At 46.9% G+C, this 18,348-nt stretch overlaps 2 protein-coding genes across 2 annotated transcripts in view; one reads left to right on the forward strand and one right to left on the reverse strand.

Annotated features, from left to right (window-relative positions):
- The window catches only part of LOC148442532 (uncharacterized), a 34,403-nt gene extending 18,920 nt beyond the window's left edge, over positions 1-15,483 (reverse strand). Inside the window, exons 1-4 of the mRNA XM_088463844.1 lie at positions 15,429-15,483; positions 12,323-12,482; positions 5,050-5,147; positions 4,565-4,898 (exon numbers count right to left, since the gene is read on the reverse strand). Coding sequence (XP_088319970.1) covers positions 4,565-4,898; positions 5,050-5,147; positions 12,323-12,473 — 583 coding nt within the window. The 5' untranslated portion in view covers positions 12,474-12,482; positions 15,429-15,483. The remainder of the gene's footprint in view (positions 1-4,564; positions 4,899-5,049; positions 5,148-12,322; positions 12,483-15,428) is intronic.
- The window catches only part of LOC148442531 (uncharacterized), a 122,079-nt gene that overhangs the window by 51,792 nt on the left and 51,939 nt on the right, over positions 1-18,348 (forward strand). The gene's annotated exons all lie outside the window — the stretch shown is intronic.

Below are 18,348 nucleotides of genomic sequence, written 5' to 3' on the forward strand. Positions count from 1 at the left end.
GATTCGAGTTTTCCCCAATATTCCCAGATCCAGGAGGTTACAGCTCTTCCCTCTAATGTTTTTTTCCAATTTTTGCAGCTTAGGCATTTCCACTCTAAAATGAAACCTTTTAACTAATAAACCCCTTTCCAACTTCGAGGCTTTATGTTTGAGACGCTCCTCAACCAGAGGTTAACTTTCTTAACACTATACAATGCTCATTGAGGGATTGTCTCTGCAATGTGACTCTTATGAAAAGGCCTGGGATAATGCTGCTTCCAGTTCAATTTATGTTAAGATCAAAGAGAATACATACGAGCTATTATATACAGTGCATCCGGAAAGTATTCACAACGCTTCACTTTTTCCACATTTTGTTATGTAACAGCCTTATTCCAAAATGGCATGAATTCATTTTTGTCCTCAAAATTCTACACACAATACCCCACAATCACAACGTGTAAAAAGATTTTTTGAGATTTTTGCAAATTTACTAAAAAACAAAAACACTAAGAAATCACATGTACATAAGTATTCACGGCCTTTGAGCTCAGGTGCATCCTGTTTCCACTGATCATCCTTGAGATGTTCCTACAGCTTAATTGGAGTCCACCTGTGGTAAATTCAGTTGATTGGATATGATTTTGAAAAGCATACACCTGTCTATATAAGGTCCCACACTGGACAGTGTATGTCAGAGCACAAACCAAGCATGAAGTCCAAGGAATTGTCTGTAGACCTCAGAGACAGGATTGTCTCCAGGCACAAATCTGGGAAAGGGTTCAGAAAAATATCTGCTGCTTTGAAGGTCACAATGAGCACAATGGCCTCCATCATCCGTAAATGGAAGACGTTCGGAACCACCAGGACTCTTCCTAGAGTTGGCCGGCTGTCTAAACTGAGCGATCGGGGGAGAAGGACCCTAGTCAGGGAAGTGACCAAGAACCCGATGGTCACTCTGTCAGAGCTGCAGCATTCCACTGTGGAGAGAGGAGAACTGTCCAGAAGGACAACCACCTCTGCAGCAATCCACCAATCAGGCCTGTATGGTAGAGTGGCCAGTCGGAAGCCACTCCTTAGTAAAAAAAAGCACATGGCAGTCCGCCTGGAGGAGTTTTGCCAAAATGCACCTAAAGGACTCTCAGACCATGAGAGACAAAGATTGAACTCTTTAGCGTGAATGCCAGGCATTATGTTTGGAGGAAACCAGGCACCGCTCATCACCAGGCCAATACCATCCCTACAGTGAAGCATGGTGGTGGCAGCATCATGCTGTGGGGATGTTTTTCAGCGGCAGGAACTGGGACACTAGTCAGGATAGAGGGAAAGATGAATGCAGCAATGTACAGAGACATCCTGGATGAAAACCTGCTCCAGAGCGCTCTTGACCTCAGACTGGGGCGACGCTTCATCTTTCAGCAGGACAACGACCCTAAGCACACAGCCAAGATATCAAAGGAGTGGCTTCAGGACAACTCTGTGAATGTCCTTGAGTGGCCCAGCCAAAGCCTACACTTGAATCCAATTGAACATCTCTGGAGATATCCGAAAATGACTGTGCACCTACGTTTCCCATCCTACCTGATGGAGCTGGAGAGGTGCTGCAAAGAGGAATGGGTGAAACTGGCCAAAGATAGGTGTGCCAAGCTTGTGGCATCATATTCAAAAAGACTTGAGGCTGTAATTGCTGCCAAAGGTGCATCAGCAAAGTATTGAGCAAAGGTTGTGAATACTTATGTACATGTGATTTCTTAGTTTTTTTATTAAATTTGCAAAAATCTCAAAAAACTTTGTACATGTTGTCATTATGGGGTATTGTCTGAAGAATTTTGAGGACAAAAATGAATTTATTCCATTTTGGAATAAGGCTGTATCATAACAAAATGTGGAAAAAGTGAAGCGCTGTGAATACTTTCCGGATACACTGTAGGTGGTATTACGTCCCCTCTAGATTGAGTAAAATGTATCCTGGTACATCAAATAGCTGCTGGAGAGGTTGTACAGCTGGGAGTACCTTTCTTCATATCTGGTGGACTTGTAGTGTTCACTCTAGCATGTGCCCGGCGTCTATTCTCCGGCGGTGACCGGGTCACTGCACATTTCTCCACCCGCGGGACACTGCGACCCGCGGGTGAAGACGTCACCCGCAGGCTGTGAGGGCAGGGCGCTTTTTGTCCTCCTTCTGGAGGGCATGGTGCTTTTTGCCCTCCAGAAGGAGGGCAGGCCGCCGCACCCCGCTAAAACATCCTAGCGGGAACGCTAGACTTGCCCTAAGATAGTAAATCGTTGGAAGGAAGTTATTGGCCTAATACACTGTTTACTTAATATACCTATCCCTTATGATTTTAAATATATTCTTCTCCCTTAAGATCTTCCTACGCTAACTAGGCACCAAAATAAATTGATGCGCCATATTGTTAATGCAACAAAATGTCAGATAGCTTCGGATTGGAAGAAGCTTGATTCCCCCTCTATGCAGTCTATTCCATCTCGCACTTGGTATATTTATCGTATGGAATATATGACTAGCATTATTAACCATTCTTCTAAATCTTTTGATAAAATATGGAGCCCATGGTTAGCTTCTCAATCTGCCCTCTCCCCTTTTGCTTTGTAAAAGCCATCTCTGTCTGCATATGTATGTTTACAATTTGTATGGCGTATATGTGCAGTCACTTCTTTATTCTTAGTCTGGCGACCCGCCCCGGGGAATTCCCCTTCTTTTGTTCTCTATCTTCCTTTTTTTCTCTCTTTCTTACACCTTTCCTGTTTTTTTATCTTTCTCTACTATTGAGTATTGAATTCCCCCCTTCATTACCAACTCCCCTTTTTCTTCCTTTTGCTTAAATTATATTTTTAAAGAGGACAATTCACTGTGCAACTTCTTTTCAGCTTGCTCATGCGAATATCTCTCAGTGGCCAACTGTTCCATTAAGTAATCTATCTGCCCTGCATAACACTATTACTTTAATTCAAAACGTTACGCATACGGTCAAATTCTTCCAGACTGACATAGTCCTCTCCTGGTGGACCTTGCACCATACACTGACCACACACACTGCCACTATCCTTTGGCATTTTAATGTCTTTCTCTGGAACATTACTTTGAGCCCCAGCATTTTGAAAAGAGCTACACAACTGGAAAAACTTTATATTATCTTCTGTCACCAAATGCTTTACTTCCAGCCTGTAAATTCCCAACTGGGATTTGCAATTCTCCAGCTTGAATCTTTACAGGCATCTGGCTCCTTCTGTGAGCATATTTCTTTTAATTTCTCATTTTTATCGGCACACAGCATAAGCACAGGACCAGCTTTTGTTTTCATTATATCACACTTTCCTTTCAAAAGTTTTCTTAACACAGCAAAATATATCACTTGATGTGGCACTACAACTGCCGGCATGTATCAAGCACTGTCCATTTAACAGCCTTTGCTAAAGGAATCTATCTTAAACATACCTTGCTTTAACAAGCCAGAGAAACACATGTGGTGTTTTCGCCCAGATAAATACTATTTTTCTCTGCTGTAACAAATTTCACAAACACTTGTTTGCAGACATGTTTCAACAACTGTGTAAACACTTATTTCTCTTCCTCTTCAAGGACACATTGTACACTTTAACATTTGTGATTTCAAACATTGGCACTTTTAGCAAAATTTGCAAAAAAAATATTTCTGTTCAAACAACACTTTAAACAGGCACTCACAACCTCCATGGGTTTCATTCAGGTGAGTTCTGTCTTGTTGTCTCCATTATGTATTCATTATTTCTGCGTACATCTCCTTAGATCTGTTATTGTGTAGATCCTTATGCTGCCCACATTCTCCACCATATGTGATATATCTAGGATAATTAGCTCTATAGAAGGATCAGTGGTGCAGGGTCTAGGTGCATAATAAGAATCCACAAACGGCTTTGCAGGTTAAAATTAAAATAAATGGAGCCTCTGTGGGAATCATCAATGAAAGGGAAAATAACAAACAACCTAGCCTTCACTCAGGGTATCTATCTCACTTCTTGAACCCTCACTAAATAAGGGCAGCTAGTCTGCAAAAATAAAAAGTCTCCTATAGGCCAAAATTCTTAGCCTGGCTTGGCCTCACTGCCCCAGTTTTACATAAATACAGTCCCAGAGTTTGGTTCTCCTGCCTCTTTGCAGGTAAAAACGCCAGCTTCCTAGCTGGTCATCTTGGGTCGCTAGCCTTCAGGCACGCCTGTAATAGTCCCACCTGGACTCTGTACACTTGTCAGCACCTCTCTTGACTGCCCAGTCCTCCTTGGACTGACTCCACAGGGCAGCCCTTAGGTGTGGTCACACTTCCTTTTTGGTCCCGGTGAGGGCGGATCCTGCCAGCCCCACACAATCCATGGCTCACTAGCTTGATATTGCCACTGAGTGTCTGTGTGTGTGTGTATATGTGTATATATATATATATATACACACACACATTACTATTCTGCATTTGTTACATTACGTTACTGATTGCACTCTCCATGTCTCATATAAATTGTGAACGGATGTGTACTAGAGACTGAGAAAAGGGAATATGTGACTCTTCTCTAATAACTGTTTATTACTCACCTGTGCTGATATCTGTAGGGATTTCCTCCTCCTTACACTGCTGATCACCCCTCACATACGTCTCTTGTTCTCCCTCTAGATCTTCTGTCTTCATATCACTCACATTCGTCACTTCTTCTCCCTTATTATCAGTCAAATACGTCCCTTCTTCTCCCTCTATATCTTCTGCCTTCATATCAGTCACATACGTTTCTTCTCCCTCTATATCTTCTGCCTTCATATCAGTCACATACGTCTCTTCTTGTCCCTCTACATCTTCTGCCTTATTATTAGTCACATAAGTCTCTTCTTCTCCCTCTGTATCTTCTGCCTTTATATCAGAAAAGTCCTCAAACTAAAAAACAATAAGAGAAAACTTTAGTAATTTCTGATTATATTAGGATTAAACAGTAGAATATCAGTGTATAAGACACACACAGCTTCTCTACACATCATATAGTGAGAATTCACTTTGGTATATTGGGATGACCCTAAATCCCATCTACCTGATGTTCCTGTGCGGTCCTGTGATTCTCCTCTGTACAATCCTGTGAATAAAGAGGACGGGGACATCTCTCTGGGGTATTACTGTTACTGGGTCCATCTGTAGGAGACACACAGTGACTGAGTACATTGTATATATGTGATTATCAGGTGATGTGTTTGATACAGAAACAAGAATGATTGCCTATGGTGCATTTACTAAGTATATAAGCATCTGTAAGTTCCAACCATAATTTCCAGGCTGGACCAATGGCAAATGTCAACATCTGTAAGTTATTCATATTAGGAAATAAATGTTTATCATTAGTGTTTGATATTAGGACATTCCCAAAAGATATCGACAATGTACAGTACTGTGCAAATGTTTTGGGCAGGTGTGGAAAAAATTCTGCAAAATAAAAATAAACTATTAACACTTTTTTATCAATTAACAAAATGCAAGGTGAATGAACAGAAAAGAAATCTAAATCAAATAAATTTTTTGTGTGACCACCCTTTGCCTTCAAAACAGCATCAATTCTTCCAGGTACACTTACACACAGTTTTTGAAGGAACTCGGCAGGGAGGTTGTTCCACACCTCTTACAGAACTAACCACATATCTTCTGTGGATGTAGGCCTGCTCATATCTTTCTGTCTCTTCATGTAATCCCAGACAGACTCAATGATGTTGAGATCAGGGCTCTGTGGGGGCCATATCATCACTGCTCCTTGTTCTTCTTTACGCTGAAGATAGTTCTTAATGACATTGGCTTTATGTTTGGGATTGTTGTCCTGCTGCAGAATACATTTTCGAGCCAATCACATGCCTCCTTGATGGTATTGCATGATGGATAAGGGTTTGGTATGAAATCCAGCCGCCGGGTGAAATATCGACACCGGAAGCCCGAACAAGAAGAATCCCGATGGGACAGGTAAGTGAGCTAACCCTATCCTTCTCCCCGCCCCCATCCATCCCTTGGTGGTGCCTAACCCTAAAACTCCCGGGGTTGTTCCCCCCCCTCCCCCTAACCCTCCTGGTGGAGTGCCTAAACTTAACCTCCCCCCAGTGGTGCCTAACCCTAACCCCCCTCTCCACAGCCTAACCCTAACCCTCCCTGGGGGGCTGCCTAACTCTAAGTCCCCCCGGGGATGCCCTAACCTAACCCTCCCCCACACAGCTAAGAGCTAACAGTAGCCGGCTTACCTTTGTTCAAGAAGCCGTCTGTCTGGATTCCATCGTCGGGCTAAAGATAGGTGTCAGGATTTAGACGCATATCTTTACTATCAAATCGAGATTTCTTCAGAAGGCTTCACAGACGTCTGTATTTTGGCTACATCCCGATGGATAAGTACCTGCCTGTATTTCTCAGAATTGAGGACACCATTAATCTTGACCAAAACCCCAACTACATTTACTGAACTGCAGCTCCAAGGAAGGAACGTCTACCATGCTCCACTGTTTCCTGCAGACACTCATTATTGTATCGCCAAGACCCGCCGCACGAGACACTGACGCTGGGTACACATTTTAACACAATCTGACAAGTCACAAATTGTGCAGATTATAAAACATACCATAGATAAACATCTGATTACACAGAACTTCAGAATAAGTCTGCGGATGGGAAATATTTCCACAATAGGAAAAACCAGATATAGAATCATTGGAAAATGGAAAGACGTTGGAAAGAGCTCTCACTGTAATCACATCAGGTAGCCCTAATATCTCACCGACTGCTGGGGCCACATACAGGAGGAAGAGCTCTCACTGTAATCACATTAGGTGGCCCTAATATCTCACCGACTGCCTGGGCCACATACAGGAGGAAGAGCTCTTACTGTAATCACATTAGGTAGCCCAAATATTTCACCAACTGCCTGGCCACATACAAGAGGAAAAGCTCTCACTGTAATCACATTAGGTAGCCCTAATATCTCACCGACTGCCAGGGCCACATACAGGAGGAAGAGCTCTCACTGTATTCATATTAGGTAGCCCTAATATCTCACCGACTGCCAGGGCCACATACAGGAGGAAGAGCTCTTACTGTAATCACATTAGGTAGCCCAAATATCTCACCAACTGCCTGGCCACATACAAGAGGAAAAGCTCTCACTGTAATCACATTAGGTAGCCCTAATATCTCACCGACTGCCAGAGCCACATACAGGAGGAAGAGCTCTCACTGTATTCATATTAGGTAGCCCTAATATCTCACCGACTGCCTGGTAACATACAGGAGGAAGAGCTCTCACTGTAAACACATTAGGTAGCCCTAATATCTCACCGACTGCCTGGTAACATACAGGAGGAAGAGCTCTCACTGTAAACACATTAGGTAGCCGTAATATCTCACCGACTGCCAGGGCCACATACAGGAGGATGAGTTCTCACTGTAATCACATTAGGTAGCCCTAATATCTCAGTGACTGCCTGGCAACATACAGTAGGAAGAGCTCTCACTGTATTCACATTAGGTAGCCCTAATATCTCACTGACTGCCTCGGCCACACACAGTAGGAAGAGCTCTAATTTTAATCACATTAGGTAGCCCTAATATCTCACTGACTGCCTGGCAACATACAGTAGAAAGAGCTCTCACTGTATTCACATTAGGTAGCCCTAATATCTCACTGACTGCCTGGCCACATACAGTAGGAAGTGCTCTTACTGTAATCATATTAGGTAGCCCAAATATCTCACCGACTGCCTGGCCACATAGAATAAGAAGAGCTCTCACTGTAATCACATTAGGTGATTAAGAAGGTTTTTCTCATCAACTCATGGATTTAAAGGATGACTACTACCAACTAGGTTAAGCACTACTCAGGCCAGATGAGTGGAGTTTAATGTGTAGGTGGTCTTCACCAGGGGATCCGCAAAAAAGGATTTGGTCCTTGCTGCACCTGACATGCAGGTCGCTCAGCCCTCCGAGTGGGTCCCTAATATGACAGGGCTGGTAACCAGAACAAGTGCGTCACACCCAGGGACGGACTGGGGCAGTATATCAGCCATGGCTGTCCGCCCAGTGCGCGCGATCGCAAAGGGGACATGGTTTAGTTTGAAGGGGGCATGCTGCGAGTCACGGGGGCCTAGCCTCGTGGCACGCCTCCTCTCATCATGGCCCGCTGCCGCCAACCCCTTCCCTCCCCTGGAGTTAATACCCTGTATCAGGTGGCATTGGGTGGAGGTACTCCCGCCCTCCTCGAACCGGCCCTGAGACCATGGGCGCTTCTGACAAAGGCCAGAAGGCCAATTCGGTCCTGGACCCAACTTATAGATGGATAGTCAATGCTAGCCCGTATTTTGGGATTGGTGAAACTTCGAATTGAGGTGCAGAGTCTAACGTGCCGGCGGTATTTACCCCCGCAAGAAGGTTTGGACTTAGCTGTGTCCGATACGCAGGTCGTGACCCTCAGACTTGGTTCTCTAATACAGGTGCTGGTGTACTCTGGATTGGACTGGAGTACGATGAAGACGTACAATGTGGTTGTCAAGCCGAGAAAGAACCAAACGGGCAAGATGGTACCAGGGAGCAGACGTATGCAGGTCACAGAAAATAGCCAAGATCAAACCAGAGTATCAAGCACATTACCAGGGAGAAGAAGGAAATCAGGTCACAACAAAGCCAAAGTCAGGAACGAGTAGAAGTAATCACTGGGAATGTTGGAGTATGGTTTGGGAGCCTAAACTCTAGCACCTGTCTAGAGCCCAGAAACTTCCTCTTATAGGGAGGAGTTAAATTCTCGCGCCAAACGTGACTTCATGTTTGGTGCGTCTGTCTCTGTAAATTCTCCTGCAGGTCGGCACACGCACCCCTAGGAAAGTCGCGGCTGTCTGCACTTGCAGCCGCATCAGAAGCCAGAGCAGATACATCAGCAGTGAGTGCCAGGGACTCGGTAAATAATCGGCGGTGTCCGACACACTGTGACAAAGTGTGGGAAAAGTTATAGGAATAGTCGCAGTGGGAAAAGTAGTAGGAATAGCCGTAGGTCAGAACCAGATAGGTCAGAGGAAGCACCAAAGAAGCGATCAGGAGAAGCGTCAAAAAGCCAGAAGTTGACAGCCCGATCAGTGGTTTTTAGAGTTCTCTGTGCAGTATACAATATATTGGGCGGCATGTGGTGTGTATCAGTGACAACATAGCAACTGACATAACGACATCCTGAATAGTATCTGACCATAGATGGGCACTTTATCTGTAAGCCTGTCACTTACTGGTATTCACACTGATAGTGTGTGAGCAGGGGGCTAGGATCCATGTGATAAGGATGTGGACGTTTCCGCAGGAGATGACAGGAATATTGCAGGAAGGTTCATCCATAATACAAGGTGGATTACACTAAGTACGTTACAGATGATGACCCTGGTCCTCTAAAAGGGAACAACTTCCATCTCCTTTATGTGAATAACGTGTGGATACTACAGAATGGCCAACACCTAGTCTGCCGGCCAGGATATAAGAAGGCACAAATGGCAGCACCATCCCAGGTGTGGCATCAGTCCCTCTCAGTCTGTGTAGTGGCTGTCTGGTTGTACAGAGGATTACACACTCATTAGGGCAGGGCTCGACAAATCCCAGTCGCCAGGGCGACCAAGTTTTCAGACCTGGTGACTGGATTTTGCAAAGCCATGCTGGGATCAAGTGGCTGATCCCAGCATCGGCACAGCTGCAGGGGCAGACAGAGGAGATGTGTCCCCTGCGGGACACATCCCTGACCGGCGCTGGGATGCTGTTTCTGCTCCCAGCGCCGGGTAAGCAGAAGCGGCTGGTACCTGGTGAAGGGACCGCCTGGTCCCTTCCACCTGCGCCAGTGGTAAAGTGGCGGCGGGCAGGACTTGTCTCCGGGTGCGGGCTTACTGTAGCCCGTCACCCGGTAGCCTTGATACTACGGCGGGTGTTTGGCTCTGGCCACGAGCCGAACACTGCTCGTATTCCAGCAGAAAGTAGGAGGCAGACGCGACAAGCCAATCACGGCTCGCCGCGTTATAGCCCCGCCCACTCGTGGCATCTTGTATTAGACGCCGCTGAGCGGGAAAGAGCAGTGCGGCGGCGGAGGGGGAGGAGACAAGACATCCCGAAGAAGACAGAAGCGTACCGGCGGCCGCGGAAGAGGCCAGAAGATGCCGTGAGCAAGACAGGAGGCGCCGGCTGAAAGAAGAGGCGGCGCCACTGGCCAGGACGGGCCAGCGGCAAAAGAATGTGGACCGGAGAGGACTGCAGGGGTGGAAAGTGAAAGAGCTAACGAAGCTCCCCCCAGCAGCCTCTTCCACCGTAGCAGGTAGGCCCGCTGTGAGGCCTACTATTAACCCCTCCCTAGACCACCAGGGTTGTCGGGTACTAGGCCTGTGGGGTAAATCAGGCAATAGGCCTGTGTGCATATAGGCGGGCACAAGGCTCGGGCTACATAGGGGGCATTACGCCCAAGGTATCTGCCCCCCAAAATAGGTGAGTGACCTAGGCGTTAGGCCCAGGTCACTAAATGGCAAATAGGTGGGCCACCCCAAGCATGTGGGGTAGTGTATGCAAAGTTTTGGTTTGGGACGATGGTCTGGCTTCTATATTTTTAAACTGGCTACTAGATTTTAGAAAAACTTGTCGAGCCCTGTATTAGGGAGGGATCGAGTCTACTATATCCATAATATTCTTCCGTCTCTGCTGGTGTCCATGTTGTCCTGACAAAGGTGAGTAGTGGATGGAAATTAACCTCTACAACTTCATGAAAAGAGGGGGCTGTCACACATTGGGCTTCCAAGCCTTGTTACCTGACGTGAATCTGCCGCTTCCTGGCCTTGGATACCCCCACTGGCCATCTTGACTCTTGTCAGTTGAATCTCTGCGCACAAGCCAGAAGCCGCTATAATGATCAGCTGACCTAAGGACCTATTAAGGAAGTTCTGGTGAGCAGACCAATGCCGATATCACAGATTTCAGGGATCAGGACAGGGGCATCATATTGAAAAGGTCCAGTGTGTCCCCTTATCACCATGTGCCGTGGTCACCAGCTCACAGCCATCACTTCTGAGTGCAGATACCTCTACTCTGTGAGCATCAGAAGCCTCTTTAATTAACGTGCAGTTTCTATCGGTAGAAAATGAGGAAGATGAGAGATTTGATATCACTTTGAGTTCTATGATATATCACTTGACGATGCCATAGCCAATGGTGTGAAATCTGAGGCCGTGGGCTGAATGGGTCTCTCGGATTCCAACCAGGTCTGCAGGTCTCACTTGGGAGGTCTAGAAGAATTCCTGAGCAGAATCATTAAGCTGGGTACACACCTGAATGATAAGTTGATCCAGCAATGATCCAATAAAATAAAACAATATATCCGGTCTTTGTACACACTACGCATTCCGCCGTATGTTGACAATATACAATTATAGGGGTAATGTTACCGCACTGTTCCATCTGACATGCAGCACATCAGATAAGAAGATGCGACCAGAATTTGGGGAACACACTATACGATGGCTGTTGCGATCCATCGCTAGTAGCAAGATTAGCCAATATTTAGTGGGTACCCAGCATAAGATGCTGTGTGCAATTACTGGCTGTGTCCAGAGATTGTGGGGAAAAAACTGGTCAGATCTCTGGGCTGGTAACACACAGTGACATGATGTGAGGGGAAGAGCAGGAGTATAATAGGGGCTTATGGCTGCTGATGTATGAGGCACACCAGAGAGTGTGGGGAGAACACTGCTCAGATCTCTGGGCTGGTAACACACAGTGACGTGATGTGAGGGGGAGAGCAGGAGTATAATAGGGGCTGATGGATCCTGATGTATGAGATATACCAGAGAGTGTGGGGAGGAGACTGGTCAGATCTCTGGGCTGGTAACACACAGTGACATGATGTGAGGGGGAGAGAAGGAGTATAATAGGGGCTGATAGCTCCTGATGTATGAGATACACCAGAGAGTGTGGGGAGGTGACTGGTCAAATGGGCTGGTAACACACAGTGACATGATGTGAGGGGGAGTAGGAGTATAATAGGGGCAGATCGCTCCTGATTTATGAGATATACCAGAGAGTGTGGGGAAGAGACTGGTCAGATCTCTGGGCTGGTAACACACAGTGACATGATGTGAGGGGGAGAGCAGGAGTATAATAGGGGCTGATGGCTCCTGATGTACGAGATACACCAGAGATGTGGGGAGGAGACTGGTCAGATCTCTGGACTGATGACACACAGTGACATGATGTGAGGGGGAGAGCAGGAGTTTGATTGCTGTAGTGACTGGGCATGGAGAATATTTTACTCTTTTCTGTAATAAGAGTTTATTACTCACCTGTGCTGATATCTGTAGAGATTTCCTCCTCCTTACACTGCTGATCACCCCTCAAAGACTTCTCTTCTACTCCCTGTATATATTCTGTTGTGATATTAGTCACATAAGTGTCTTCTTCTCCCTCTAGATCTTCTGTTTTAAGATCAGCCATATCATTACCCTATATAACCCACAAAACAATAAAATAACACTGTAATACCAATAAATTATATTAGACATTAGTAAAAGAGAAGAATATCAGTGTGGAAGAGTAATCACAGCTGACCTACGGACCATATGGTAAATGTGGTGCGTGTTACAAGACAATCTGACAGCCACCACTATAATGTGTAACTGTACTAATGGTGCGTACACACTAGACGATATTTTGCACGATTTAGCTGATTCCGACACATCAGAACGACAAATCGCGCAGTGTACACTGACGATAAAAATGCTTATGAGCATAACCGATGGTCGTCCAACGTATCCTCGGATCTTCCCTACAGGCGGTCAGATCTGGTAATCACGTTAGCAATTTGTGGAATATCGTTTAGTGTTTAGGCCCAGTGATATACCATTCCGACCCGAATGATGCTGACGTCGCTTATTTATCTAGTGACACAGAAGCATTGAGATCCGTGCATGCATCTGTTTAAAAAAAATGCATGTCAAGTGTAAAATAGAAAAACAAACAAATGACGTGCCCCCCCTTCCCTCTAAAGCACAACCAGCACCGGACTTTTCAGAGCAAGTCCTAGTTGTCAAAATATAGGGTACAAAAGATGTAGGGGTCAAGATGTAGGGGTCCCCTGTATTTAGCACAAACAGCACTGGGCTCGGTAAACCAGTCTTGGTTTTAGAAATACAGGGGACAAAATAAGTAGAGGGTCCCCTGTATTTTCCATAACTAGCACTCTTTCAAGCAAGAGAGGGTAATGGAACAGCCAGGGGTACTCTTTCACCGGGTACCCTGGCCAAAGCATTACGCCTGACCGCTAGTCAGGCCAGGCCGGGGATCCCTCGGGAGGGGGAGGTGGGGATCCCCCGCCAATAAAGGGGTCCCCCCTCTCCAGGGCACTCCAGGCCTGGTCTGATAGTCCGGGGCTATCCCCGGCACCCCTGGGCATCTCCCCATCCCGTCACCCCACACATTCCATCCAGCTCCCATCTCTGATGCAGACCCTGCCTCCCGATCTGTCCCATCTTATCTCACGACATTACTATTCAGGGCCTGATGTTGTTTGGGAATCTGAGCAGACGCAGGACCCATTCTGTGAGGGTGCAAAATGGGTCCTACTATCTCGCTCGCAGACTGACAGTGATTGACAGTCTGCTAACGTTTGTTGGTGGGGAGGGGGCGGCGATGCCCTCCGTTCCCCGAAACGGAGGTGTGTCGCCGCTGTTGGGGGGGAGGAAAGAAGCCAGGATCTCCCTTGGCTGACTGAGATTTCCTGGCCTCTTCCTCTAAACTGCGGCAGCCGGCTGCGGGACCCCATGGGTCACCGCAGCAGGCCGATGTCCCGCAAAGTATCCGATGCTGCATTGGACAACGCAGCACAGATACGTAATGCAGCAGGGGGCGTGATGCCTCCTGTTGCATTACCATATCAGCACAGACCCTCAGTCCTCATTATACTCTGCATCTCCCCATCACGTTACCCCAAACATTCCATTCAGCTCCCATCTCTGATGCAGACCCTGCCTCCCAATCTGTCCCCACATCTTATCTCAGTACATTACTAATTCCATCCTTGCAAATATGCAAATGCTGAATGAGATGTATGACACTCCCTCCTACATTTGAGATCCCAGCACTGCAACCAACATCGCAGGCGGGGATGACCAACGGATGGAGCTGGCCAACTGAGTAAGCCTCAACTCACGCAGGCTGGCCGGCTTGTGAGGCCAGGAAACTATGTGTGTAGATGCAGACCCTGGCTTTATCACTCCCAGAAAACGGGGCCAACACTTCCCTGTTTCCAGGGAAGCCAGCTGTTCCTGCACTGCCCCTTAAATGCGTCTGCCTGTCAATCAGGCAGAGGCATAGCAGGGGCTGCGTGCGAACACACAGAGCCCGTTCTGCACATGCTCAGATTCCCAACAATCAGGAATCTGAGTTCAGCATTGCACATAAGTGCAATGCTGAATCAGCCTCTCAGTACATTACTACTCAGTCCCCATCATATTCTGCATCTCCCCATCCTGTCACCCCACACACTGCATCCAGCTCCCATCTGTGATGCAGACCCTGCCTCCCAATCTCTCCCCACATCAAATCTCAGGGCCTGATTCAGAGCCGGACGCTCTTTGTGAGCGCCCGCTCTGAATCAGGGCGGCCTTTTTTGTGTTTTTTTGCCCGGCCTCCAGGCCGCTCGCTAAGCTATGGGTGACCACCCACAGCTTTAGCGGGCGGCCAGGTGATGGTCGCGACCATTGGGCTTGCGACGAGACCCTTGTGTAGGCTCTCGTTCCCGCAAGCCCCAGTGAGCTTCATGCTCTAATAGAGCAGAAAGCTCACTACTGACATCATGAGTTATGTCAGTAGGGCCATCCACAAACGACAGGTGTTCCTTCAGGAACGCCTCCGTTTGTCCAGACACCCCCCTCTCCGCCTACCAAACGGGGCGAGCTGTCAATCAACATTGACAACCGCCCCATTTGTAGCGAGCCCCGAAGCGAGTGAATTTCTCACTCGCTACGGGGCTTGCACACGGCGCGTGCGCAGTGCCCCACCATCGACCCGCTTGCGAGTGGGTCTGAATCAGGCCCTCAGTCACCATCATTCTGTGCATCTTCCCATCCCATCACTGTGCAATCCCCTCTCCTTAATATAATAATAACACATATCACATATATGTGTGTTTTGGTAGCTGTGTTATACCCCTCATATATAACTGTACAGTCCCCTCTCCACCCTATATAATAATAATACCACATATCAGTGTGTGCTGGGAGCTGTGTTATTCCCCCTCATATATCACTGTACAGTCCCCTCTCCCCCTATATAATAATAATACCACATATCAGTGTGTGCTGGGAGCTGTGTTATTCCCCCTCATATATCACTGTACAGTCCCCTCTCCCCTATATAATAATAATATAATATAATACAGGACATAGTTACCTGGCACCGGCTATCAGGAATGTCTATGACAAAATGGAAGCTAAAGCCCCTGTGGCCCCGCCCCCTACTCTGTGATTGGGAGACTATAAGAATATGGCCGCCGGTCACCGTACATGAGGACACCATTAGACTATAAAAACTGTTACTGTAGTGATGAAGCTGTGAGCGACAGGTGCAGGTGGCTTTTTGTTACAGGACGTCCTTCCTACTTTGTGCCGCCTGATTGGCTACTCGATGCTGCCAATCACCGCACTGAGGGGAACGAGAGGAGGGTGGTGACTATGATACGGGGGGCGGGACAGACAGTAGCCATAGCTGCGACAGTATTAGAAGGATGGGGGCGGGGTTATGCGGAGGGGCGGTTCTTCTTTAACGGTAGCTTCCGAGAGAGCGGCAAATGTGTCCGGCAGCGGGGGAATGGTATGTATCATGACTATTATACAGGGGAGCAGACTGTGGTGCTTCATTATACAGGTAGCGCATACTCCAATGTTATATATGACAGGTGGACCAGTGTCTGCTGCAGTATTGTCTCTATACAGGTCGAGCAGGCTTTATTGTTGTTATAATACATGGGGATCGGTCTTAGGTGCTGCTTTATCAATACAGGTAGATTAGGTTTCAGTGTTACATAAGATAAAGCTGGAGCAGACCCTGGTGCTGCACTACCACATACAGGTGGATGAGCTTCCCACTGTTTCATTTACCAAAGGGAGAGCAGACCCTGGTGCTACATTATCATACAGGTAGATCAGACACCAGTGTTGCCTATAATACAGGTGGAGCAGACCCTGGTGTTACATATAATACAGCTGGAGCAGTCACTGCTCGGTGGATAACAGACTATAGAGAAAGGGAGGTGTACAGTGCACTCAGACCCCCCATACAGAACGTATCGGCTGTAGCTGGTGGTCAGTACCCTCAGTAGGTGGTTATTAGTGTTACATATAATACAGGTGGAGCAGACCCTGGTGTTACATATAATACAGCTGGAGCAGTCACTGCTCGGTGGGTAACAGACTATAGAGTTAGGGAGGTGTGCGGAGCACTCAGACCCCCCATACAGAACGTATCAGCTGTAGCTGGCGGTCAGTACCCTCAGTAGGTGGCTATTAGTGTTACATATAATACAGGTGGAGCAGACCCTGGTGTTACATATAATACAGCTGGAGCAGTCACTGCTCGGTGGGTAACAGACTATAGAGAAAGGGAGGTGTCCGATGCACTCAGACCCCCCCCATACAGAACGTATCAGCTGTAGCTGGTGGTCAGTACCCTCAGTAGGTGGTTATTAGTGTTACATATAATACAGGTGGAGCAGACCCTGGTGTTACATATAATACAGCTGGAGCAGTCACTGCTCGGTGGGTAACAGACTATAGAGTTAGGGAGGTGTGCGGAGCACTCAGACCCCCCCATACAGAACGTATCAGCTGTAGCTGGCGGTCAGTACCCTCAGTAGGTGGCTATTAGTGTTACATATAATACAGGTGGAGCAGACCCTGGTGTTACATATAATACAGCTGGAGCAGTCACTGCTCGGTGGGTAACAGACTATAGAGAAAGGGAGGTGTCCGATGCACTCAGACCCCCCCCATACAGAACGTATCAGCTGTAGCTGGTGGTCAGTACCCTCAGTAGGTGGTTATTAGTGTTACATATAATACAGGTGGAGCAGACCCTGGTGTTACATATAATACAGCTGGAGCAGTCACTGCTCGGTGGGTAACAGACTATAGAGTTAGGGAGGTGTGCGGAGCACTCAGACCCCCCCATACAGAACGTATCAGCTGTAGCTGGCGGTCAGTACCCTCAGTAGGTGGCTATTAGTGTTACATATAATACAGGTGGAGCAGACCCTGGTGTTACATATAATACAGCTGGAGCAGTCACTGCTCGGTGGGTAACAGACTATAGAGAAAGGGAGGTGTCCGATGCACTCAGACCCCCCCCATACAGAACGTATCAGCTGTAGCTGGCGGTCAGTACCCTCAGTAGGTGGTTATTAGTGTTACATATAATACAGGTGGAGCAGACCCTGGTGTTACATATAATACAGGTGGAGCAGACCCTGGTGTTACATATAATACAGGTGGAGCAGACCCTGGTGTTACATATAATACAGGTGGAGCAGACCCTGGTGTTACATATAATACAGGTGGAGCAGACCCTGGTGTTACATATAATACAGGTGGAGCAGTCACTGCTTGGTAGGTAACAGACTATAGAGAAAGGGAGGTGTCCCAGTGGCAAACGCAGGATTTTGAAAGTGGGGTTTCCTAATACAGAACCAATAGAAAAACTTTTAACCACAATACTATATGGTAGTTGAACTTTTGCTGACTTCTAGTATCCCGCCGCCGGCACACATTAACCTCAATAGGAAAAAAATAAACACAATGGCCCCCACAAGCAAAAATCCACACACAGTGATCCCCACAGAATAAAGACAAAACATATTATGCCACAATAGGAAAAAAAAATAATCAGGAAAACACAGGAAAATAATAAAATTCATTGGCCCCCACAGGAAAAAAAAAATAAAACTTGGGAGGGGGAAGGGTGGGCAGTGTATGTACCTGGGGCTGGGGAATGTGTGATATGGTGGATAGTGTATGTTCCTGGGTTGGGGGGTACTCTGTCTAGGTAGCTAAAGGATAGGGTGGGAGTGTATGTCCCTAGGGCCAGTTGGTAGTTTAGTCATATATATATATATATATATATATATAGCAGAATGTGAAAGATATAGAAGAGTAGGATAGTGTGTAACAGAGGGTGATGAAGCAGAGGAAGATAGTGTGTAACATGGTGATAGATGTAGCAAAGGATAGTGTATAACAGAGGGTGATAGATGAAGCAGAGGATAGTGTATAACAGAGGGTGATAGATGAAGCAGAGGATAGTGTGTAACAGGGTGATA

Source organism: Taudactylus pleione, unplaced genomic scaffold (assembly GCF_031769625.1).
Source record: "Taudactylus pleione unplaced genomic scaffold, aTauple2 ptg001472l, whole genome shotgun sequence".
Lineage (NCBI taxonomy): Eukaryota > Metazoa > Chordata > Amphibia > Anura > Myobatrachidae > Taudactylus > Taudactylus pleione.